The following is a 25,388-nucleotide window of genomic DNA, read 5'->3' on the forward strand; positions in this document are numbered from 1 at the left end:
ATGGAGGCCGACTCCCGGTTTCTGGCTTGAGTAACCCGTGGCCACGTCTGCACTAGATACACAGGAGGAGGGACGGGGAGAATGTGCTTCAGTTTAGGACATTGACCTTGGGCCCCCCTACGTCCAGCCCCTTCTCGTCCTCCTTATCCAACTCCTCCGCCTGCCCCAGCTCCTTGGGGCTTGCGCCACGCCCCCATCTCTGGTCATTCGCCCTTTAGGGGGCTCATCCAGTCCCGTAACTTTAAATCCTAGCTGCAAGTCAGCAACTCCCAGATCTACCTTTTCTCCTTCAGACCTCTCTTCTTAGCAGCAGACTGTCCGCTGTCCACTTGACATCTCCGCCTCAGCGTGTCACGGGCGCCCCAAACTTGAATAGAGTTTGGATCCATCTTTCTACCCACAGAACCCCCTTCTCTCCCCATCTTCCCAGTGGTGCCACCAGCCACTTGCCTGCCCAAGCCCAAATCCCAGGAGTTCTTGCCCTCGCCCTCCGCCATGTTCTCCATACCAAGCTCATCCTAAGAGCAGGGCGGTCCTGCCACCAAAACACATCTGGAATCTTCCTTGTCCACCATCTCCTCTGTGATCTTCCAGGTTCAGCCTCCCATCATCTCTCTCAGAGCCTGGACTACAGCATAGGCCACGCCTTGCTCCCTGACCCCTCCCCCAGTCCACTCTCTGTTGCGTGCGTGTCCTCACCTCCTCACCCCTGAGGCCCCACTGGCACCTGCCGCTTGCACTTCTTCCTGCCTCTGGTCCTTCACGCCCGCTCTTATCTCCGCACTGGCTCGTCCTTACCCTTAAGGCATTAAACGTAATTTCTCCAGAGAGGTCTCTAACCGCCCATCCTTCTCGTAGCATCCTGTTCTTTTCTTTCAGTGCATTTCTCACTGTTTGTAGTTGTGAAAGCATTTAACGTTTACTTCATTTATTTGCTAACATGCATGTATCAAGCATGTTATATGCCAGGCGTCGCACTAGGTTAGAGGGGGGTGATACTGAGAAAAGCAGACGTGAGAGGCACTGTGTGGAAGGCAGAGGCAGCTGTGTGACTTCCGGGTGGACAGGAGAATATAGGTGTTCAGTGACTGGTGCTGGGAGGTCAGGTATGATGTGATCGCCCAGGATGAGACTGGGGCTCGAGGAGTTCTGGTCAAGTGCTATCTGCCCGCACTTGTGTCCTGTCTTATTCTAGAAAGAATTTTAGGTGAGCTGAGTCTGGGCCCTTAGCGTCGTGATGTACAGAAAATGCAAAAGAGAAGTTATCAAGGAGAGTGTGGTAGTGAGAGAGGTGGGTCGAGGGCCAGGAGAAGGTGGGGTCCCTAGTCCACAAGAGAAGCCAGGCGTGGCGAGTTTCTAGAATGCTGCTGTGATGGTCAACAGGTAAATGGACCAGGGTCAAGTCGAATAAGGCCCGGGCCTGTCGTGGCCTGAGTGGAACGGGGTGTGGGGAGAGGGTGGCCTGGAAGCCAGTCGGCTGCACAGTGAGGAACTGGCGGGAAGGATGAGGAATGGCAGGTGTGGGAACCGCCTAGAAAGAGGCCCGGCTCTGAGGAGACAGAAGCGGGTGGCTCACGGAAGTTCATTGTCATGGCGCGTGCGGGGGCAGGCTTGGTGAGGAGAGACGGGCTGAAGGCCCAGGAGAGAGTGTTGGTCTCCAAGGGGCACAGGCAGGGCTAGCTTTGACCTAAACCCTCGAGTCTGGCGGCTTCACTCAGGGGAAAGTGTAGGTAGTGTGCAGGCGTCATCCACCCTTCTCGCAGCTTCCGCGGAAGGCCTGCGTGACTTGGACAAGTTCCCTTACCTCCTGGGCCATGGTCGCCTCTTCCATAAAAACCTCACTGGAAAGCAAGGATTGGAATCAAGACTGAGGTGTTGCTGAGAGAGCACTTCACGTGGTGCCAGGTCCCCACGTGCTTCCTGCCCTGGGGCGCAAACGGAAGAAACGGAGGGGACTGCTGGGGTCGCAGAGAGCGTTGATGGGGTAGTTCAGTTGATATTTTGGTTTTTTAAAGAAGTATTTCAGTTGTGTGTTTCATTCATTCATCAGATTTTTTTTGACGAGAGCGTATTAGGCACCGAATGTTCGGCTGGCGGCCGGTGCACTTGCCGGGCTTCTGCGTGTGATCCCATCGCGGGAAGCGTTAGGTGTGTGGACAGTGGCCACTGTCCGCGGCTTTAATAAGAGCGTAGCGTCTGAGAGGTTTAGCCATCGTTGAACTCAGCTCAGGCACTGATTACTTTTCAGAAGACTCCTTCCGATGGAGCGTCCTTGCCCTTTCTTGAGTGTCATCCATGCTTTGAGGAGAGAGTTGAAGTTTACTCCTTCCTAAAAACCTGAGCTGAGGTGATCCAATCTTCCTGCATTTGCTGGCCTTTCTCTTTGGAAATCTAATGACCCGTAAGAGGTGACTCTGGTCCCTAATTGCTGAGCATCTTCACTAAGTGGATTTGCTTTGTATAAACGTCTATCTTAATGTACATTTTTAGAAGCCATTTCCTATTTTGAGACTCGTCACCGTGTCGGTTTGTGTATCAATGCCAGCCAGTAATCTTGCATCTACCAAATAACTGTATACGTGACAGGCCAATGGTATCAGGCAGTGAGTTCCTGAACCTAGCGCAGCGGGAGGCACCTGCTGGTGTGCGGTACGAAGTTCTCAAAGCGCTACAGTATCCCGCCCCAGAAGTGTGTGGCTTTTAGGTCCACGGCTTGTGCAGTGTCTAAATATGCTGACTGCCCTACCTCTATGGCATCTCTTATCATTTGTCCCACAAAGCTTGTGCTGCTGCTCTGTCACTCTGTCTTTTCTTTCCCTGCTCAGGAGCTAGAGTTGCCTTATTTTCGCTTGTCTTCTTCATTTCCACCAGTGGACCGGATCGTGGGTCTGGACCAAGTGACGGGGATGACGGAGACAGCTTTTGGCTCCGCCTACAAAACCAAGAAGGGCATGTTCCGTACAGTCGGGCAGCTCTACAAGGAATCGCTCACCAAGTTGATGGCGACGCTCCGTAACACCAACCCGAACTTCGTGCGCTGCATCATTCCGAACCACGAGAAGCGGGTACGTGCCTGGCAGAACGGAGGCGGGTGTCGGAGGCGGATCGAGGTCCGGTCCCAGAGGCGAAGCTCTAAAACTGTCATCTGCTCGATTAGGCTGGAAAACTGGACCCGCACCTAGTGCTGGACCAGCTTCGCTGCAACGGTGTCCTGGAAGGGATCAGGATCTGTCGCCAGGGATTCCCCAACCGGATTGTTTTCCAGGAATTCAGACAGAGGTATTGCTCACCTTTACCTGGGTTCTGTGTGTATCGAAGCTTATCTGAATGTGAGTCAAACCGTGAGATGATGCGAAAAGACTCTTCCTTGTTCCCTGGAGGGTTTCCGTTCTCTTTTCATACAGGAGGGAGGTCATCATTATTCCCTTTATCGTTGGTCGGGAATATTGAGTGCCTACTTGACAAAGAGGCGGGGTGCTCATAACTTCTCTGGGCGCAGCAAAGACTGGGGCCTTGGGGCCCTGAGGCGGCTGTGAGGAAACACAGAGCTGAGAACTTACAGTTCACTCATTCAGACAGTTCTGCCTGGGATTTAAGCATAACTTTTTTTAAAACTGATGTTTTAAAAGATAGGGGGCTTCCCTGGTGGCGCAGTGGTTGAGAGTCCGCCTGCCGATGCAGGGAACACGGGTCCGTGCCCCGGTCCGGGAAGATCCCACGTGCTGCGGCGCGGCTGGGCCCGTGAGCCATGGCCGCTGAGCCTGCGCGTCCGGAGCCTGTGCTCCGCCACGGGAGAGGCCACAACAGTGAGAGGCCCGTGTACCGCAAGAAATAAAATAAAATAAAAATAAAATATAGGAATAACGTATGTTCCTTTTAGGAAAAATTTTAAATACGTTAAAAGTAAATAAAAATTATTCAGGTGTGACTCCTAAAAGCACTTTGGGACATTTCTTTCCATCTTTTTTTCAATGAATATATCTGTGTACGTGTGTATGTATATTATTTTTCCCACTGTGTGTGCCCGTGTGTGTGTTCTTACAATCCTTTTACTAAAGTAGGGTCGGAAATAGGTGGAGATTAGAAAAGAATTAGGGAAAAAACAAGAGGGAGAAGATCAGTGTGCAGTAGAAATGGATGAAAACATATGATGGGCAACAGTTTTTTTTTAAAGTGTATTATGTAATTTTCTTTAACAGTTAGTCTAGTTTGCCTTTTTCCTCTTTGCTCCTGGAAATCAAGTTTCCAAATACGAAGCATTTGTTTTTCCATAAAGTAAACAGTGCTGCAGGTCGAAGAGTAGCCCTTTCTCCCAGAGGGAATCCAGTTGAAAAACTGTTCAATCCCTACAGGTTTTCAGGGAAACCCTTATTATGGCCCCACCATATGATAAACGAGCTGGTAGGTTTTCACTTTTTTTTTTTTGCGGTACGCGGGCCTCTCACTGCCGTGGCCTCTCCCGTTGCGGAGCACAGGCTCCGGACGCGCAGGCTCAGCGGCCACGGCTCACGGGCCCGGCCGCTCCGCAGCATGTGGGATCCTCCCGGACCGGGGCACGAACCCATGTCCCCTGCATCGGCAGGCAGACTCCCAACCACTGCGCCACCGGGGAAGCCCTTCACTTTTTATTTGATAGAAGAAAATGGAACATAACTAGCATCCAAAATACAAAGTTGGTTGAAGTAGCCAGGATTCATCTTTTAATACAGCCGCTGTCTTTGTGCTAAAATTTATTCTCTTGGGTATAACACACATATAGTAAATGCACAGACCTAGGTGTGCAGGTCGGTGAACATATGTGCGCCCAGCCCAGTGCTATTTTGAGTCACCCTGAGACTTCCTCCTGTGCTTTTTTTTTTTTTTTTTTTTAATTTTAATTTATTTATTTTTGGCTGTGTTGGGTCTTCATTGCTGTGTGCAGGCTTCCTCTAGTTGCAGCGAGCGGGGACTACTCTTTGTTGCGGTGCGTGGGCTTCTTATCCCGGTGGCTTCTCTTGTTGCAGAGCACAGGCTCTAGGCGCGCAGGCTTCAGTAGTTGCAGCACACAGTCTTGGTAGTTGTGGCTCACAGGCTTAGTTGCTCCGCAGCATGTGGGATCTTCCCAGACCAGGGCTCAAACCCGTGTACCCTGCATTGGCAGGTGGATTCTCAACCCCTGCGCCACCAGGGAAGTCCCCTTCCTCCTGTTCTAAACAGAGGCCCTCCAAGCATTGCTCTTACAGCCTTTTCTGTTATCTAATAAATGCCTACAAGTTGACAGTGACTCAACACGCAAAGAGCCAGATTCTCCTTGCATCTTAAGGATGTGGACGTTTTGTGGGAAATAAAAAACAAAAAGTTTCTAAAATCACCATGCTTTTGATTCCTCTCCACCACAACTTCTTTTTTTTTTTTTTTTTTTTTTTTGCTGCGGTACGCGGGCCTCTCACTGCTGGGGCCTCTCCCGTTGCGAAGCACAGGCCCCAGACGTGCAGGCTCAGCGGCCATGGCTCACGGGCCCAGCCGCTCCTGCGGCATGTGGGATCTTCCCGCACCGGGGCACGAACCCGCGTCCCCTGCATCGGCAGGCGGACTCTCAACCACTGCGCCACCAGGGAAGCCCTCCACCACAACTTCTTAAACATGGTCTCTGACTTGGGAGAAATGACTGCATTTTCATTTTGCTGCTGCTTTTAAGAACTAGAAACTAGATCCGCAGGAAACCTCAGATTATCAGCTGGTCATTTCTTTACTCTTCATTCGACCTGATTGCCCATTATATCCTTGCCTCTTAGGGGAAGCAGAACTCATAGTTAGTAGGTAAACATTTCCACAGATTTTTACAAAAGGCTTTTGGGCTGCTTTTCTTACAGATACGAGATCCTAACTCCAAATGCTATTCCTAAGGGCTTTATGGATGGCAAACAGGCTTGTGAGCGCATGGTAAGCTCTTCTGGATTTTTCTGGTTCGTGGGCTGTTGACACAATCTTTCCTGTAGCACAAATAACAAACAGACTCTCTCTCTCTCAGATCCGGGCTTTAGAACTGGACCCAAACTTGTACAGGATTGGACAGAGCAAGATATTTTTCAGAGCTGGAGTTCTGGCACACTTAGAGGAAGAAAGAGATTTAAAAATTACCGATATCATTATCTTCTTTCAGGCTGTTTGCAGAGGTTATTTAGCCAGAAAGTAAGTGGGAAATCATGTATTAAATGCTTAGAGAGTGTGCTTGTGCTAATAAGCATGTGTTTTGTGCGAAAAATACGAGAGCGCGGGAGACTTGAGGTCCCTGTCCTGTGGGACCGAGAGCCAGGTAAGCAGATACACGTTCTAAATAAGGATACGAACAAGGGGCCAAGACAGACAACAAAGGGGTCCTGCTTCAGCGTGGGTCCTCGGGGAGGGCTTCTCTGAGCGCGTCTGTAAATGAGAGGTGCCAGCATGAGGATCTGCAGGTCCAGTCCAGGAGGGAAGGAGGAGAAAGGGCACCTTAGAAAGAAAGAGGGGTGTGTCTCCTGTGACAGATCCAAAGAGGAACGCGTATCTAATAGAGGATGGACGAGGAGCGCAGCAAAGGGAAGGGGAGAGCAGGGCCTTGCTCACACCCGCGTGCGCGCGCGCACGTACGTACGTACGTGTGTGTCTGGGGGTAGGTGGCAGGGGCCGTTTCCGGCAGCGTCTGTGAACAGGGTGCCAGGTCCCGTGACCAGAGTTGAGGTGGGCGGAGCAGGCCCGCCGTCCGGCAGGGACGTGGTCATGTCCCCGATCCCCAGCCCAGCCCACAGAGAACGTTCACCTCTAGGAAGTCTCCTATGACGGCAGCTGTCAAAGCCAGTTCCCTCTTATTTGCCGTAGACTGAATGTGTCCCCCAGATTCGTGTGCCAGAATCTAATCCCCAGTGGGATGGTGTCTGGAGGTGGGGCCTTTGGGGTAATTAGTGCATGAAGGTGGAGCCCTCACGAATGGGATTAGTGTCCTCATGAGCGAGACCCCACAGAGCTTCCTTGCCCTTCCCCCCTATGAGGCGACAGCAAGAAGAAGCTGTCAGTGAGGAAGTGGGTCCTCGGCAGACGCGGAATCTGCCGGGGCCGTGATCCTGGACTTCCCAGCCTCCAGAACTGTGAGGAATAGATGATGGCTGTTTATCAAGCAAAACAAAACCACAGTTTACTTTAACGAGTGTTCCTCCCTCTTCTTCAGGGCCTTCGCCAAGAAGCAGCAGCAGCTGAGCGCCCTGAAGGTGCTCCAGCGCAACTGCGCCGCGTACCTGAAGCTGCGGCACTGGCAGTGGTGGCGCGTCTTCACCAAGGTGGGCGCCCGGCTCCCCCTGGGGTGGCACGCACGGGACCAAGAGAAGCCCAGGGGCGGGGAGGCGCAGGGTGCGACAGTCAGTGTCCAATGTCGTGAACGTAGGTGAAGCCGCTCCTACAAGTCACTCGCCAAGAGGAGGAGCTCCAGGCCAAAGACGAAGAGCTGCTGAAGGTGAAAGAGAAGCAGACGAAGGTGGAAGGGGAGCTGGAGGAGATGGAGAGGAAGCACCAACAGGTACAGCTCACCAGTTGCCGCTCAGCCCTGAAAGAGGATGCGCGAGCCCGCGGATAGGGACCCGCCCAGTGAATTCCAAATAAACAGCATCTTACTTTATGTGTGTTTTTCACTCCTTTCCAAAGCATAGACGTTTGAGCATAGAGGTAGCAGGTGTATTAGGCCAAGCATTGGGGTATATATAAACTGAAATCAGCTCGACCTCTTGCATTTTTGCCTTTGTCACCCTTGGGACACCCAGATGATCAAGTTTGCTATCAGGTGTGCGTTTAACACCGGTGACACTTCTCCTGGTATTAGCACCTTCCTGTGACTGCTCACAAGGGACCTAGAAAAAAGTAAAAGAATGAGACAGTACAAGGCACCCCCCTGCCTGTTCTCCAGCCACAGTGGTCTTGAGTCCACGTCCCGTTCTCAGGGAGCTGTGCTTCATGGACAAAGCAGAGACTCAGGAAATGTTTGTAGTTGACAGTGATAGGACTGGTGTGTTCAGGGCCAAAAAGTTTTAACGGTAGAGGCCAGGATATCATTTGATACCAGATGGCTTCAGTCACCGTGAACTTCATAGCATTTCTATCATATTTCCCCGCCTCTTCTTTGGTCCCTTTCTGAATGACTTTAACAGTAAGAAAGGGAATTCTTTAAAATAGCATGAGTTTAATATGTATTATTCAGGATAACCTTTTCCGTCGTTTCTGTTGTCTCAAGTTTTCACCCAGCTTATTTTGCTAGAGCCGAAGATATATTTGAAAGTTTTGCGAGTGACGTGATATATTTTTAACTCCGGGTTTCTTGGGCGACCTGCACTGACCACTGCAGTCCCAGTGACTGTCTCTTGTGCATAACCGGCCAGTCATAGCACCGGACGCTTTATTGTGATTGCAGCTGCTAGAAGAGAAGAATATCCTGGCAGAGCAGCTACAAGCAGAGACTGAGCTCTTTGCTGAAGCAGAAGAGATGAGGGCAAGACTTGCCGCGAAGAAGCAGGAATTAGAAGAGATTCTCCATGACTTGGAGTCTAGGGTTGAAGAAGAAGAGGAAAGAAACCAAATCCTCCAAAATGAAAAGAAGAAAATGCAAGCACATATTCAGGTATCTGTGATAAGTTTCATTTAGGGTTATAGTTTGGGTTTTCCAAATGGATCTGTTGCGTGAAGAGATGCTATGGGTTTGGATTCTTGTGTCCGTTGAGGAGCAAAAGGAGCCTAAGTAATAAGTCGTTTCTCCCCACCGCCCCCCCACCCCTTTCAGAGATCATTTGAAGCACACATATAATAGATGCCTTCAAACGCAGATTTGTTATTTTGAACAGGAATCGTTTTCATGTTCTGATGTGGCATCTTAGAGGATGCGTCCCAGGGTCTGCGGGGACGGAGTTTGTTCGTTGTGTTCTCAGTAATAATTCCACTGCTCACTCCATTCATTACAGACACCTACGAGGTGGTGTGGTTCATGATAAAGGCTCAGCACTGACGCAGGAGGTGGCCAGGAATCAGAATAAAACACTTAGCCCTTCCTGCTGGTAGCCACTTCCTTACTGAGACCCAGCCGTCCTCACACGGAGCACAGCTCTCCCTGTGAGTGAACACCCAGATGAGTGATCCAGACAACAGTGGTTGTGCCTGTGCCCTGAGACACGTCCTCCGTGAATCCCACCCCAGCCTATCCAGTATGGCCTTGAGTGTCAGGGTGTCTGTATCTGCCACCACTGCTTCATGGGTCCAGTACCAAACTTTCTTTCTTCCAGATCTCTCCCTTAATTTTATCCCCACCCCTTAGCTTATCTTTGCAAAGCACAGACATTTCAGACATTTCTCAGAACCGCAAAAGATATCATATTATTTCCTTGGCAAATACCCCATACAATAAATTGTCCAGGCCCTCTCCCTTCTTCAACACAAACAGCCTTCCAGTATCCCATAATAGGTTGGCAAAATATCACGAAAGCTGTAAAAAGTACACATTAATCCAGCTATTCTGGTTCTAGGACTTAAAGCATAAATCAGTGGAAGCCCACTGATTATCTAACAATAGGGGATTCTTAAACCACGGTAATAATATACAGTTATAAATTTAAAAGATGTCTGTTTTTATGGGTATTTATAATACCTTAGTAAGGGGAGTTGCGAAAGAGTATACACAGTAAGGTCTAACTAAAAGTATATAACTTACAAACTATGTATGAGTTTTATAAGGGGACGTACAGAAGATCTAGAATAATAGTCACCAGTAATAGTGAGTTCTGGTGGTATTACCAACAGTTTTGATTTTCTCTTTTTTTTTTTTTAAACATTTTATTTTTATACTGGAGTATAATTGATTAACACTGGTGTGATAGTTCCAGGTGTACAGCAAAGTAATTCAGTTATACATAGACACGTGTCCTTTTTCAAATTCGTTTTCCATTTTGATTTTCTCTTTGTTTCAGAGCATGTGCTCACTTCAGTGATAATATTTTACTCACACAGGGTAAGGACACCCAGAGTCATCTCCAGTCTCCCCAGCCTACTGTTTTACGCTCCACGTTTTAACAACTTCACATGAAATGCTCGCATTTCTCTCTTTAGGAAACAAGCATTTCCTTGTAAGAACAGGGTTTTTGTTGTTGTTGTTTGCTTGTTTTGTTTTTCAATACTTTCCACCTTCATAGCCTTTACTCTAGACTCTTTCACTGGGTTTTTGCACTGTTATCTTAATATCTCCATTGTAAACTCAAACACATTATAAAATATTTATGGTAATGTTATTATTAAATATTTTTCCCCCTCTTATGGAATATCTGAGATTCTATATTAACTGCATGGCTCTTGGGAAAACCCAACCTTGTTGGTCTCTTGTCCTTCCCCCCCCTGCACAAGTGAGGCTTTCAGGGATTTCTCAAAACCCAACCTTGTTGGTCTCTTGTCCTTCCCCCCCCCCCCCCCACCCCGCACAAGTGAGGCTTTCAGGGATTTCTCATCTGTCTCCTTTTCAACCAAAAACTACTAGAGCTGTTTTTGGTTTTTGTTTTGTTTTCAATATTAATTCCCTGATTATAACACTATATTGTAGAATACCCAGAGAATATAAAATCGCACTTGTAAGTCTCCTCCCACCCATCATCCCGTTAATCCCTGTTATGTTTTTGCATATCTTTCTGAACAGGTACATGTGGATTCATTTAGCAGTTGAATTACTCTGGACCCACTGTCTGTTCACACCTAGGAGTGTGCAGTGCAGGGAGGGATGCAGTGGACAAAATCCAAACTCTGGGAAACTGTAGGACAAATGACCTGTGGGGTTCTTTTGGGTTTTTTTTTTTTTTTTTTTTTTTTTTTTTTGCGGTACGCGGGCCTCTCACTGCTGTGGCCTCTCCCGTTGCGGAGCACAGGCTCCGGACGCGCAGGCTCAGCGGCCATGGCTCACGGGCCCAGCCGCTCCGCGGCACGTGGGAACTTCCCGGACCGGGGCACGAACCCGTGTCCCCTGCATTGGCAGGCGGACTCTCAACCACTGCGCCACCAGGGAAGCCCTTTTGGTTTTTTTTTTTTTTTAACAAATAAATGGTGAGAAAAAGGGAGGAGAAAGAAATTTAAGAGAACCTAGAGATTAAAGCAATCTTAAGGGTCTTATCAATCACAGTGTGTGAACCTTATTTGGATTCCAGTTCAAACAAGTGTATTTTTAAATGGTCTTCATCTTTTAGAGATAGAGCCTGAAGGTTTACGGGTGAAATATGATGTCTGGGATTTGCTTCAAAATAACGCAGTGGAGGTGGGAGAAGCTGGGGGTTTAGAAGTGACCCCTGACCATGAGCTGATGCTTGTTAAGCTTGGGCTGATGCATTTGTGTCAGGATCACCATGCTACCCTGTACTTATATGTGTGTTTGAAGTTTTTCACAAAAAAGGTTAATCTTGTGCAGAGGTTTCAGTACAGAGTCAACCGTGATAAATTATTTCGCCAGAATTACCCTTGAAAGTTCTTTTTTAACCTCTGTGTTTATGAGCTTTTATTATTTTTTTTTAATAAATTTATTTATTGATTTTTGGCTACGTTGGGCCTTTGTTGCCTGTGCACGGACTTTCTCTAGTTGTGGCGAGCGGGGGCTACTCTTCGTTGCAGCGCACGGCTTCTCTTTGCGGTGGCTTCTCTTGTTGCGGAGCACGGGCTCTAGGCTCGCAGGCTCAGTAGTTGTGGCGCACGGGCTTGGTTGCTCCGTGGCATGTGGGATCTTCCTGGACCAGGGCTTGAACCCATGTCCCCTGCATTGGCAGGTGGATTCTTAACCACTGTGCCACGAGGGAAGTCCCTTGAAAATTTCTTAAACTGGCCATATATTGATTTGTATGTACAACTCTGTTCTGTAATGCATATGTTTATTAGCTACAATAACGTAGGGTATGAAATAAAGAGAAGCATGTTATAGGAAAACCATGTGTAAACTCTGGAATCCCACCCAGTTTGGTGATGCACTCATGTTGTGAACGGCACGGCACGCCTGACCTGAGACAGTCCATTCTCACCAACCTGTACTCTTTCCATGGTTGTTTCTGAGTTGTCTTTCTCTTACGTGTTTGATGTAGTTGGACTGTATCATTCAGTTTCCCTGTGTTACTGCTATTCTAAAGTACAGATTTTAATAACTACACGTTATCCCATTTTACAAATGTACCCACTTTTAATCACCAGGACTTTTTGGAAGTATGTTCATAGTCCCTCAGTATGATAAATAACACTTTGCCACAGGTCGTTTAAATATAAATCACATCTGTGCCTTTTCCTGAAATCGCTGGTTTAAAAGAAATGCTCTTTTTCAGCGCTGCTGCATTTTTCCATGTTGGCTTCTAGAAGGACTGACCCACTTTGTACTTAACCTATAGTGGACACAAGTGTCTGTTTCCCATAATTACATTTTATATTTTTAAAAATAACCCTGCCATTTTGAAAATCAAACACTGGCCTTTCATTTTGACCTTGCTTGTTAGCATGTGTAGAATTTCGTAGAGAAAGTGTGGAGACTGACCGCATGTACTTCTCCCCAAGGACCTGGAGGAGCAGCTGGACGAGGAGGAGGGGGCTCGCCAGAAACTGCAGCTGGAGAAGGTGACGGCAGAGGCCAAGATCAAGAAGATGGAAGAGGAGATTCTGCTTCTCGAGGACCAAAATTCCAAATTTATCAAAGTAAGAGACTATTTCCATATAAGAGCTGATTTTGTTTTTATTTTTTTAATAAATGTATTTTATTTATTTAGTTTTGGCTGCATTGGGTCTTCGTTGCTGCGCGCGGGCTTTCTCTAGTTGCAGCGAGCAGGGGCTACCCTTCGTTGAGGTGCACAGGCTTCTCGTCGCAGTGGCTTCCCTTGTTGCGGAGCACGGGCTCTAGGCCCGTGGGCTTCAGTAGTTGTGGCACGTGGGCTCAGCAGTTGTGGCTGGCGGGCTCTAGAGCACAGGCTCAGTAGTTGTGGTGCACGGCCTTAGTTGCTCCGCGGCATGTGGGATCCTCCTGGACCAGGGCTCGAACCCGTGTCCCCTGCATTGGCAGGCAGATTCTTAACCACTGCGCCACCAGGGGAGTCCAAGAGCTGCTTTTAGAATATGGAAAATACTTGTGTCAATGCTCTCACTGAAAGTGGCTTCAAACAGGAAATTCTCAAGATTTCAAGTTCATATATTCAGTTTTCTAAGTCTCTACAGATTTATAGTCAGTATAGATTTCTAAAGACAGAAACTATTTAATTTTTTTAATCCACCAAACATCCTTTTAATCCCTGAGATGACTGAACGTGGACATTTTGTGCCCTTTGGACACTCGCAGACGACTTGTTCCCATCTGGGCGGTGATACATTCAGCACCGGCTGCGGGACTGCAGGCCGGGCGGGCGGGCGAAGCTCTGGAGGGTCATGAGCCTCCTTTTCCTGCCTTTTTGGAAAATACGGTCTGCTGGGGGAGACAGTGCCAACGTTACTTGTTTTCTAAGTAATAACCAAACCCACTTGTCATTTTTTTTTTTTAATTTATTTATTTATTTTTGGCTGTGTTGGGTCTTCGTTTCTGTGAGAGGGCTTTCTCTAGTTGTGGCAAGCAGGGGCCACTCTTCATCGCAGCGCGGGGGCCTCTCACTGTTGTGGCCTCTCGTTGCGGAGCACGGGCTCCAGACGCACAGGCTCAGTAGTTGTGGCTCACGGGCCCAGCTGCTCCGCGGCATGTGGGATCCTCCCAGACCAGGGCTTGAACCCGTGTCCCCTGCATTGGCAGGCAGATTCTCAACCACTGCGCCACCAGGGAAGCCCCCACTTGTCATTTTGAATGCCTTTTCTGAAGCCGTTTTTCCTCTTCAGGAAAAGAAACTCATGGAAGATCGCATTGCTGAGTGCTCCTCTCAGCTGGCTGAAGAGGAAGAAAAGGCAAAAAACCTGGCCAAGATCAGGAATAAGCAAGAAGTGATGATCTCAGACTTAGAAGGTGAGTGTTGGAGGCTAGAGAAATTTAGGGCTAGGACACGTGAGCCTTTAGATTCTACTTAAATCAGAACCTGCTGTGATAGAAAATGTGCTTGGGGATCGCTCATCAGTTTGGGTTCAACTATTAAAATAGCCCTCTTATATGGTGTTGTCATTTGCCTAGTCACCAAGTATTTAGTGCCATCAAACGGCACTAGATTATCTTTAAACTTTTACTTTTTAAAGTTAGGTCCTGTAGTAAAATAGATTGCCCTTTGGTGGACACAGTTGGGACGTAAATTAAGTTTGAGCTGTACAGGCCGTTGAATTTGTATGTGTTCAATCTAAATGCTGCGTCGAGGTGCCTAGGTTTCCCTTCACAAAGGGACGGCTGCTGACACAAAACCTGACAGGGACAGGAGACTCTGTGCCCGGTAGCAGTGTCTCACTCTTATGGCCCAAGTCATGTCAGCAAATGCTAGGATTTTTGCAAAATGGATCACTGCCTTCTGCAAAAGAAATAAGAAAAGAGGGTGGAAGTTGGAAAGAGCCCAGAAAACCTTCCCTTTGACCCGCAGCTGGAGACTGGCATCGACAGAGGAGGAAGAACCTGGCTCTTAACACCTTGCTGTCGTGTGGTCGTTTATAACGGGGAGAAAATGAGTCGTTTCTAAAACAACATTTAGGATTCTGTTGTCCTCGTTGTTGTCAGCCTGAAATTCTTTCCATAAACCATTCTTACCTGTAGGCGATTCTTCTGGGAAGGGTAGGTAGGCCTGTCCTTTTCTCACCTGACTGTTGGGCGGGTGAGGACAGTGTGTGAAGGGAAGCATCCCCGGCCCTCATTTAGGAATCACTGCAGGATTCAGAGGGCGGGCGGAGAGATGCCCACACTCTGCCCTCTCGCCCTCAGGGCTCAGGAACTGCAGTCTGGGTTCAAACCAGGGATTCCCGGTGAAAGGGGAGCCGGGGGGGGACAGGAGTCACATGCCACCCAGCCTCTGCCAAGCCCTCTGCGATCCCGGGCACAGCACGGGGTCCAGGTCACTTTGGCTCTGAGAGCGGGGGCCCGCTCCCTGTGGAAGGATATCCTTAGAATCCTCCCAGTTTCTTCCTGAAAATTCCACCCTCCTGCTGATATATCTCGCCTTCCGTTTGATCTTAATGGGCTTCAGGTGATGGAGCGGTTGGCAAGCGACGTGCTTTAGAATGCAACGGCTAATTTTCAACTTAAATCAGTTTACTTTTTGAATTTGTCCATATGGAGTGACATTCAGTGTGTTGAAGGGCTTCTTGTTTCTTGCCCTAAAGAGCGCTTGAAGAAGGAGGAGAAGACCCGCCAGGAACTGGAAAAGGCCAAAAGGAAACTGGACGGTGAGACCACAGACCTGCAGGACCAGATCGCCGAGCTCCAGGCGCAGATTGACGAGCTCAAGATCCAGGTGGCCAAGAAGGAGGAGGAGCTGCAGGGCGCCCTGGCCAGGTCTGCGCTAGGCATGCGGCTGGAGGGGGTCCCGACAGAGAGACCCCGGGACTCCAACGTATGGCTTCCTCGTCATTGGGTGTGACACGGGCCTGGGAGACCAGGGAGCACGCGTGTTGGGGCAGCCAGAAAATCTCATCAGTCCTTCTTGGTATTTACCCTTAAAAATCACGAGTCATATCATGAAATCCTTGGAAATTCACACCTGAACCAACAGTTTTAACCGTATCAAATGCTCTGGTTTCTGTACGTTACAGATTAATTTCAATATGATTTAGAAGTTTAGAGGAAATCACTTTTCAGAAGTATTCTCCCCTCTTGTAGCATGATTTGCTACTCAGTCCTAAACCATTCAGTTACAGAATGTAAGTCATATGTAGTAAATACATTTATGCTAATATTTCATTTCATTTCTTTTTTTTTTTTTTTTTTTTTAAACATCTTTATTGGGGTATAATTGCTTTACAATGGTGTGTTAGTTTCTGCTTTACAACAAAGTGAATCAGCTATACATATACATATGTTCCCATATGTCTTCACTCTTGCGTCTCCCTCCCTCCCACTCTCCCCATCCCACCCTTCCAGGCTGTCACAAAGCACCGAGCTAATGTCCCTGTGCCTTGCGGCTGCTTCCCCCCAGCTATCTACCTTACTACGTTTGTTAGTGTGTATATGTCCATGACTCTCTCTCGCCCTGTCAAAACTCACCCTTCCCCCTCCCCTCATTTCATTTCTTTAACCAATGACTATTTGGTTACATGGTCATAGGGCTCAGTTTAATTTATAATTTATTACAATCAAGAAGATCTTATAACAGAAATTCTTCTCTGCCTCTGTCACTGTTAGTCTTTCTTCGGCCACTTACAGAGGTGAGGGCTGAGACCCAGAACTAAAATTCTCCACCTGCTCCCATGTGTCAGCTTCCCCTCCCTCATCTCAAACTTCCCACCCATCCCCGGTCAGAACATCCACCCCCATTAAATCACACGTGAGCAAAAAGATGCACCAGAGGATAGAGGAGGCGTAGTGTGGAGGGTGTGAAGGTGGCGGGTCTGCTTCCACTTTGTTCCAAGAGCTTCTCTGAATTTGCACATTTGCCGTGGGCTGGAACCAATCTGACGGACAAGACCGCTACCTTGAGCAGTGTTTTAACTAGAAGAACATTTGCTTGAGAGGGAATTTTTAAATGTTATGATCATTAAAGTGAGATGGTCCTACGCTTTCACGGAGAACTTTATTAGCCCTTTGGACAGGACCCAGACTCCATCCTGATACCAGCTCTGGGCCTCCAAGCCGTGGGCCGTGGGCTGGGGGTGGTGTCTCAGGGTCTCCTTGTGGGAAGAGCCCCCGGGTGCCGGCTCTGAGCGCTTCCCGTGCCCGGGTGTCCCCGCAGGGGTGACGACGAGACATTGCAGAAGAACAACGCACTTAAAGTCGCGCGAGAGCTGCAAGCCCAGCTTGCTGAGCTGCAGGAAGACTTTGACTCCGAGAAGGCTTCGCGGAACAAGGCGGAAAAGCAGAAGAGGGACTTGAGTGAGGAGCTGGAAGCGCTGAAGACAGAGCTTGAGGACACGTTGGACACCACGGCAGCTCAGCAGGAACTGCGGTAAGTGGGGGCAGGGCAGGATGCTCGTCCTCGGGGAGTGGGGTGTTTCCTGTATGCTGTCACTTCGAGCATCCTCTCTCCCTCCTGGAAACAGTGGCACGTGGAACAGTAACAAAATCTCGGTGGTTAGAAACCAACCGGCCTGTTGGTAGAAAGCACAGGGCGGGTGGATGCACCACAGCCAGGTACGCACACCTGGCTAGAGGGAGAGTTACACCTGAACCAAGTAAGGGGGGCGCAGGGACAGGAGGGCTAGAGGGGACCGACACAGAAACAGGAGGAGATGGGGGTGTTTGGGCATCTGCTGGCTGCAGCAATCGGTCTGATGAACTAGTGGTGAGGAAACAGACGAGGAGGAGGCCCGTGTCCACAAAGACAAAAGGACAGGTGAGTGCAGGTACCCACATAACAGATGGGCCAGCCGCCGAGCGTAGGCAAGAGGAAAGTGACGAGCGCAGCCAGACACGACTCACGGGAAGTCCCGGGAGAGCGCGCGCAACTAGCGGTGAGCAGGTGGGCTGCCTGAGGCCCCTGCTGGCCTCCTGACCGGCTCCTCCCTCTTTAAGACCCAAGCTGCTGGGCGCGCGAGGCCAGCCCAGGAATCCCCAGGCTGCCTCGGCGGGTAGACCTGGCTGCTCGCACACGCACACACCTGCCACCTGTCCCAGGCTGCGCGTGGTGGGAAGGGGAGCCTGCCCCCGAGAAGGGGGCTAAGGGAAAGCCTGCAGTAAGGCGAGGGCAGTAGGGTCATTTACAGAGGCAGGTGGGTAGGGGCGTGTGCCCGTCAGGTTCTGGGCCTGGAGAGAAGCCGTGCCGAGCCGACAGGCTGAGGTCAGACGGTGGGTGTCTGGAGCGAGTGCTCAGTGCTGAAGAAACGGAGGAGGTGAGCCTGAAAACGTGCCAGGGACTTTGCCCGCTAACACGCAGGGCCTCGGCAACAGGAGGGTGTGTCCCCGCAGAGCCACCTGAGCCGGTGGGGCTGGAGGCTCCTACCCGCCTCCACAGAGCAGCTCTGCTTTTAGCGGTTTTAAGTCCTGGCCTTGTCTTTGAAATACCTGCTTTTTAAATATCTGGAAACCACTGAACTGTGGGCTGGAACCCACAGTCTAATGATTAGACTTGGTTGAAATAGCCATTCTCAGCTGAGCTTTCAACCACGGTAGAAAAAAAGGTTCTGCTCACTTCTTCCCTTCAACTCTTGTTTAAAAAAAAAAAAAAAGTACCAATGATACCCGCTTTTTTTTTTTTTTTTTTGCCACACTGCACGGCTTGCAGGATCTTAGTTCCCCAACCAGGGATCAAACCCACCCTCCTTGCATTGGAAGCACGGAGTCTTAACCAGTGGACCGCCAGGGAAGTCCAGTATGTGCATACTGGTTAAAACCGTGGATGTGCCCCCACACAGCACTCCCTGCTTCTGCTGGTGAAGGGGTCGCATGGCCTGCAGTTCCGACGCGTCAGGGGAAATGGTGTTGCTATCTGGTAGATGGGGGGTGAACTGAAGTAACCTCGATGGAGTCTGTCCTGTCGGGCTGATGCTTGGATGCCGGTGCCCCTCCCCCACCGCCAGCATCCATCCCTTCCTCTGCATGGAAGCTTGCAGAGGACAAGGCCAGACCCCCGCACGCCTTTCACCTCCAGTGAACGTGTGGCCGAGCCAGCCTGTACCACCGCGACTCTGGTGGCTCCCTTTGGTGACCTGCCACCACGCGGCTAGCAGCCACCTGGGCCCCTTTTCTCTTTGCGCAGCTGGTCGCAGCCCCTAGATTTTGCTTCCTTGTAGAGAGGAAAGTGCGCCCACACGGCAATCAGCATATACGTCACTGCTCTGACTGGCCGCGGGTTTTAGAGCAAGTTTGCCAGGGTTTACTGCTCTCTGAGCTCTCGGTGTTACGGCAGCTCTCGGCAGGAGTGGCATTTACCTTAACTGGTTTCAGTGTTAAGCTGTGCGCTTAAATTAAAGGTGGTGCTCAGCCCCGCTTTTGTCGGGGTGCAGTGTCCTGCCTGATGAGCCTTTACCAGCCCTTTTGGGGATTTAGCCTCTTCCGGTCTTACTGAAATGCCTGCGGGCGCTGTGGCAGGCATTTTTGCATCTTGTGTAAAGCAGTGCCTGGCCTGTGGTACACCCAGGCTGCCCCGGACGTCCGAAGACCCTTAGGGACGTTACGCCGTGTCTCGACTGTAAGTCGCATGTGGAATGGGGGTCATGCTGGTTCTGGAAGGTTTCCCGCTACCACAGTAACAGACACGCCAGCCTCCTGGAATCCATGTCATGTTTCAAACAAAAGCAGAACTTTAAAAATGTGCGTTTAATTTAGTCATTCAACTAATTCTGAGCTTCTTCCTCTAAAATTATGTCTCTCTAGTACCAAACGTGAACAAGAAGTGGCAGAGCTGAAGAAAGCTCTCGAGGAGGAAACGAAGAACCACGAGGCTCAGATCCAGGACATGAGGCAGAGACACGCGACCGCCCTAGAGGAGCTTTCGGAGCAGCTAGAGCAGGCGAAGAGGGTAGGGACGCGTCGCTGGGCAGCGCGGGGGTCCAGGTGCTCCCACAGCGGCCGCTCTCTGAGAGCACAGTGCTGGCCTGGGAGAGCCAGGCGCCCCTGATTTTATTTTTAAATCACACATTCCCCTCACTGATAGCCCTCTCCCTCCTGATGACTGAGCCCTAAAGCTTCAGCAGCTGCACGTCCTGCTCTCGCTCACCTGCTGCCCGGAAGCCGCCAGGCCCTTTGGGTGCCCCTGGTGCCCTGCCCCCGCCCCTCCCGCCTCCAGTCTGCCTCAGGCACCGCACACGTCGTCGCCCCTGCTTCGTCGTCCCGCCTCCGCCTCTCACGTGCTGGCCCCCCGCGGTGCTGCCAGCGCCCCCCACACTGTGTCTGCTGTCCTGAGCGGGGTGTACAGGGGTGCTCCGCCCACAGAAGTCTTCACACTCTGAGAACAGCAGGCGTCTTCCTTCATTTATGCAACAGATGTTGACTGCAGGCTCACTCCGTGTCGGCACGGTTCTCCGGACACCAAGGCCGCGCCCTTTGCGTCCTCCGTTGTAAAACTGCGACTGCAGTGTTCCTCCCTTATCTCTCTCCTAGTTCAAGGCGAATCTGGAGAAGAACAAGCAGGGCCTGGAGACGGACAACAAGGAGCTGGCGTGCGAGGTGAAGGTGCTGCAGCAGGTCAAGGCCGAGTCTGAGCACAAGAGGAAGAAGCTGGACGCCCAGGTCCAGGAGCTCCACGCCAAGGTCTCGGAAGGAGACAGACTCAGGGTGGAACTGGCCGAGAAAGCGAATAAGTTACAGGTAGGCCCGGAAAGCCCTTCCTGGACGTCGCCCCCAGTGTCTGGCGGGGTGGGGAGGGGCCGCCCCAGGTGCACATCAGGCTCCTCGTGTCGCTCTCCCACTTGAAGCTCACAGCGCCCCCCCGGCTGAGTCTGGTGGACGAGGACGTGAGAAGCTTGCCTGCCTCTGGGCTCTGCTGAGTCCGCAGCCCGCCCCGCCGCTGCCGAGACTGACGAAGTGGGGGGATCTCTGAAGGGCATTGCTAAAATGAGGAAAAACAAATGCCATCAGCTGGAGTTGCAAGTATAGAGACGTCCTCCGTGTGCCTTCCCTTTGCTCACGTGACTAGAGGACAGACTAGAACGAAGGGCAGCTCCTGTTCCTTTTGTCTACGACCCACTGTCCCCACAAAAAACATAGAAGGTCTTACGCCATGGGGGTTTCTAGGGGGGGAGGTATTTTAGAGCTATGGTTAATTAAGCACGGAAAAGAAAAAAACATTTTTACCGCATTATTCATAAAATCTGACCATAAGAAATAGCTACATATTCATGATAAGTATATCATACCAGATTTTCTTTCAGCTTAAAAAGAACTGTGGGCTGTGACTCTAAGAATTTAAACTTCTCTGAATCTGTGTGATAAAGTTTTCAAGTTCTCTAAGAAAATGAATTACACTTGCGCCCCCTGCCCACCTTCCCCCAGTATAGGAATGGTGCATCTTCGTGTGAAAAAGGGTTAAAATAAAACACCTGCTGATCTTGAGCCTCCTCACATAGGACAGCAGCCACTCTTTCAGAGGATTTGGTGTAATTTTTGTCTCTTGACGCTGAAAAACAAGATAGCAAGCCAGTTAGGAGAACGCCCTCCACGTGTGGGCTCAGCCGTCCTAAGCCTCCCTGTCCGGGTCGTAGGTGGAGGCTCTCTGCGGTGGCTGGCTCAGGGCCTGGTCACGGGGGCGGCAGATTCTCGGTGGTGAGCCCTCCTTAGCTGAGGCTGACCCCTCCTCCTCCCTGCGATATGCTCGCTTTGTGTGCACTTAGGGTTCAGAACCCACCACTCTTTTCTCTCTGCCTGCTGCTGAAGTGAGTCGTAACCTTTCACTCCTCCTTGCAGAATGAATTGGATAATGTCTCAACTCTTCTAGAAGAAGCAGAGAAAAAGGGTATTAAGTTTGCCAAGGACGCAGCTGGTCTTGAGTCTCAACTCCAGGACACACAGGTATTTCCCCCGGGGGTGGAGTGTTAATAGTAACTCTGCTGTTTCTGTGATCTGTACATTGGTGAAACGTGCTATTCCCACAACTGCCCTCTTATCACCTCTTTCTGATTTTCTGCTCTACTTTTTTTTCTTTATATAAATTCATTTATTTATTTTGGGCCGAGTTGGGTTTTCGTTGCTGCGTGCGGGCTTTCTCTAGTTGCGGCGAGCGGGGTCTACTCTTCGTTGCGGTGCGCAGGCTTCTCATTGCGGTGGCTTCCCTTGTGGTGGAGCACAGGCTCTAGGCGCACGGGCTTCAGTAGTTGTCTCCCGGGCTCTAGAGCGCAGGCTCAGTAGTTGTGGCACGTGGGCTTCGTTGCTCCGCGGCATGTGGGATCTTCCCGGACCAGGGCTCGAACCCGTGTCCCCTGCATGGGCAGGCGGATTCTTAACCACCGTGCCACCAGGGAAGTCATTCTGCTCTACGTTTATTTTCAACCATCTTGCAGCAAAACCAGCCCTGATGCTCAGGAACTCACCTTTGAGCTCATATCTAGAGCCTGCGGTTCCTGTGTCTGGCAGGCATGTGGGTGCCTGGGAGGCGGCTCTTGCTGTCTGGCCGGGCGCTGCCTGGGGTGCGGTGCACCAGGCGGCGGTCCTGTTATACATTTGTGCACTGCTGGCCATTTTAAACATTTTCTCATGGAGTTTGTTCATTAACGCTGACCTGAGGGAAACAGGAAAGGATTCCAGGAGTGATAAAAGATGTGGGAAAGGGAAGCTCGCAGGTCCCTGGCCTGGGGCCCTGGGGGGGGGGTGACGCTGCCATTGCTCGTGAACAAGTTTGTTTTGGGTTTTTTGGCCACACTGCACGGCTTGCGGGATCTTGGTTCCCCGACCAGGGATTGAACCCACGCGCTCGGCAGTGAAAGCGCGGAGTCCTAGCCGTTGGACTGCTAGAGAATTCCCTCGTGAACAACTTTAAAGCAATATTGTACTAAGGGCACTTGTTAAATGATCAGGTGTGTTTTAAAATCACTTGTTTGTTAATATCACTGGGTATTTCTCACACACTGAGACTCTGTTTCTTTTAACAGAGGCATTGTGGTTTGGGTGATTACCATAACCTAAGTACTGACCGTTTATAAAAATAAACAGGAGCTTCTTCAGGAAGAGACACGCCAAAAACTGAACCTGAGCAGTCGGATCCGGCAGCTGGAGGAGGAGAAGAACAGCCTCCAGGAGCAGCAGGAGGAGGAGGAAGAGGCCAGGAAGAACCTGGAAAAGCAGGTGCTGGCCCTGCAGGCCCAGGTGCGTGCATCCACTCGGGACGCCGCGTGGCCTCAGTGTGTGTGTTTAGCAGCTGACGTCCCTGCCCTGCTGGGTGGTTTCAGCTCCATTTGGGACAGTTAATTGGGTCTTACTGGGAGCAAGGTGAAGACCCTCGGACTGTGTCAACTATGTAAATTCCAATCCAGTCATCCTTTTATAGATGATTAGCGAAGACATTTATGGTCTAAGATCCATTTGCTCAGAAACGCATAGTATTGCTTTGTATTATTTCTTCTGACAGAATACTGAAAACAAGTTTTATCTTTATTCCTCAAGTGTGAAATCCAGTTGAGTTCTTTAATAGTGATCTTTTTTCCTTCAGTTGACAGATACCAAGAAGAAAGTAGATGATGACCTGGGGACAATTGAAAGTTTGGAAGAAGCCAAGAAGAAGCTCCTTAAAGACGTGGAAGCACTGAGCCAGCGCCTAGAGGAGAAGGCCCTGGCCTACGACAAACTGGAGAAGACCAAGAACCGCCTGCAGCAGGAGCTCGATGACCTGCTGGTGGACCTGGACCACCAGCGCCAGATCGTCTCCAACTTGGAGAAGAAGCAGAAGAAGTTCGATCAGGTGGGTGCCCGGCGCTCCCCACCCCTGGGCTCCAGGGCCAGCGCCACACGTGTTTCCTCCTGGCAAAGCCCTCGCCTTTGTCATTTCGGCTTAAAATAATCCTTTCTTATTTAAGAGCAATATGTATTTATAGCAAAATTGGAAAAAGCAGACCAGCATAAAGAAGGAAACAGGAGAACACGCCTGATATTCTTAGCAATAATGCAGGCACGTAGCAAATGAGAGGAGTCTCTGTTGCTTCTGAAATCGATTTTTACTGTCTCCCAACGCCATCCCGTGTAGCTGTTAGCAGAAGAGAAGAACATCTCTGCCCGCTACGCGGAAGAGCGAGACCGGGCCGAAGCAGAGGCCAGAGAGAAGGAAACCAAAGCCCTGTCCCTGGCCCGTGCCCTTGAGGAGGCCCTGGAGGCCAAGGAAGAGTCTGAGCGGCAGAACAAGCAGCTGCGGGCAGACATGGAGGACCTGATGAGCTCCAAGGACGACGTGGGCAAGAACGTGAGTGTCCCGGGGACCGGTGCCTTCGGGGCAGGCAGGCGACTCTGGGGAGGCCCAGCCCTACGGCGAAGCGGACCGGGAGTGTCTTGGCCTGTATGTAATTAGGGGGTTAAAGACTCCCAGGATAAGCCATCAGGTTTTCTGCAGTCTGTTCTCGGTTACCTGTGCCAAAGCCAGGCGGGGAGTTCTTGTCGCTTTCACAGGCCCTCCCCGCCCTAAGCTGCATCCTGACAGGGGTCCTTTAAATGAAGGGTTTCTCTGTTCCTGAGCCTCAGGTGGTTATCACACGCAAGTACCTGAAGTCCCCTCAGATTGGGGGTAGTGGGATCTGTCTCCTGCACCGAGTGGGGAAGCTGGAGAGGAGCCACGAGAGGTGGGACCCTCTTGTCTTCCCACTGCACACGCCTCCCCCAAGAGCTGCTGGGATTTTTATTTACCCTACCCCCCTCCCCTAGTGTACGAGGTGTTGAGGATAGTGATGGGGACCCAGGCCTGGGGATCAGAACAGGTTCGGGGCTTGACTCTCCCCCAAGATCCCATTTAACCTGCCTAAGCCTACGTTTCCTCTTCTGTCAAATGGACGTGATACTTGCCTGTTTCATGAAGCTGCTGCGGCTGTGCTCTGAAAGGCATAAAGTCCTCTCTAAAGATAAAAGCTCATTTTCCTGGGACACGGACTCTCTGGCCACATCATAAGGGAGGAAGGACTGTCCTGCCTTCCTGCTGAGTCTCCTACAGCCTGGGGACCGGCCCCGTGGACAAGAAGAGGCCTGCTAGAGTAGAAATGGCCAGGATTACGTAGTAAAACGTAGAAAGAGAATTCCACGACTGATTCCATTTTCTTGTTCCGTATTAGTTTTCTTTAGAACAATCGACAGTCCCACATTCATTCCACAAGCGTTCCTTTGTGCCTGTGAAGTGCCAGACACTAAGAGACACAGGCCCTCCTCACGTTGTAAGGCTTCTCCTGCCCGCGTGAGAACTGACATGGCAGTGAACCCCAAAGGGACACATAATAATAGCACCTGCGCACGCCTGCCTAAGGATTGTCTCCAGGATCAGAGGGGACGTGAAGGGGGAGCACCCAGCACAGCGCTTGGCACCGAGAACTTAGTAAACGTGTGTGGTGGCGATCTTTGCGCAGAGAAAGGTCAAACCTCTTTTTCACTGCACCCTGCTTTGCGGGCCTCACACACCTAGTACGTAAGTCTCCACATGTGCATTTTCAATACAAATGACTTCTTCCACAGCAAGAGGGACGTACTATGTTAGACACAGTGGCCAGTCAACAGGCGACTCCCCTGACACCATGCTCTTTTTATTGTTCATGGCTTTTAAAGATCTCTCGGCTTCAAGGTCATGGGAGAGTAATTGATCGACTCTAGAGCACATGTGAATAAAGAAATCAGGCCTGTCATTCAGATGGCGCGTTCTGAAATGAGGACTGGTGTAGCTGCAGTGGGAGCGGAGGAT

At 50.4% G+C, this 25,388-nt stretch overlaps 1 protein-coding gene and 1 long non-coding RNA gene across 11 annotated transcripts in view; one reads left to right on the plus strand and one right to left on the minus strand.

Annotated features, from left to right (window-relative positions):
- MYH10 (myosin heavy chain 10) overlaps nucleotides 1-25,388 on the plus strand; it is a 137,602-nt gene that overhangs the window by 98,914 nt on the left and 13,300 nt on the right. For all 10 annotated transcript variants that reach the window (XM_032618041.1, XM_032618040.1, XM_032618043.1 and 7 more), the window contains 17 exons: nucleotides 2,872-3,065; nucleotides 3,158-3,279; nucleotides 5,853-5,922; nucleotides 6,011-6,171; nucleotides 7,184-7,292; nucleotides 7,397-7,528; nucleotides 8,414-8,620; nucleotides 12,553-12,690; nucleotides 13,849-13,972; nucleotides 15,262-15,433; nucleotides 16,827-17,039; nucleotides 19,406-19,550; nucleotides 20,132-20,338; nucleotides 21,434-21,538; nucleotides 22,676-22,828; nucleotides 23,172-23,420; nucleotides 23,703-23,915. In XM_032618041.1, the coding sequence (XP_032473932.1) occupies nucleotides 2,872-3,065; nucleotides 3,158-3,279; nucleotides 5,853-5,922; nucleotides 6,011-6,171; nucleotides 7,184-7,292; nucleotides 7,397-7,528; nucleotides 8,414-8,620; nucleotides 12,553-12,690; nucleotides 13,849-13,972; nucleotides 15,262-15,433; nucleotides 16,827-17,039; nucleotides 19,406-19,550; nucleotides 20,132-20,338; nucleotides 21,434-21,538; nucleotides 22,676-22,828; nucleotides 23,172-23,420; nucleotides 23,703-23,915 (2,714 nt within the window). The remainder of the gene's footprint in view (nucleotides 1-2,871; nucleotides 3,066-3,157; nucleotides 3,280-5,852; nucleotides 5,923-6,010; nucleotides 6,172-7,183; nucleotides 7,293-7,396; nucleotides 7,529-8,413; nucleotides 8,621-12,552; nucleotides 12,691-13,848; nucleotides 13,973-15,261; nucleotides 15,434-16,826; nucleotides 17,040-19,405; nucleotides 19,551-20,131; nucleotides 20,339-21,433; nucleotides 21,539-22,675; nucleotides 22,829-23,171; nucleotides 23,421-23,702; nucleotides 23,916-25,388) is intronic.
- On the minus strand, nucleotides 20,345-21,455 carry LOC116746448. Its single transcript, XR_004347718.1, has 3 exons — nucleotides 21,375-21,455; nucleotides 21,070-21,146; nucleotides 20,345-20,579 (listed from the first exon to the last, which is right to left on the minus strand). It is a non-coding gene; the product is annotated as an uncharacterized LOC116746448 (long non-coding RNA).

Source organism: Phocoena sinus, chromosome 20 (assembly GCF_008692025.1).
Source record: "Phocoena sinus isolate mPhoSin1 chromosome 20, mPhoSin1.pri, whole genome shotgun sequence".
Classification (NCBI taxonomy): Eukaryota; Metazoa; Chordata; class Mammalia; order Artiodactyla; family Phocoenidae; genus Phocoena; species Phocoena sinus.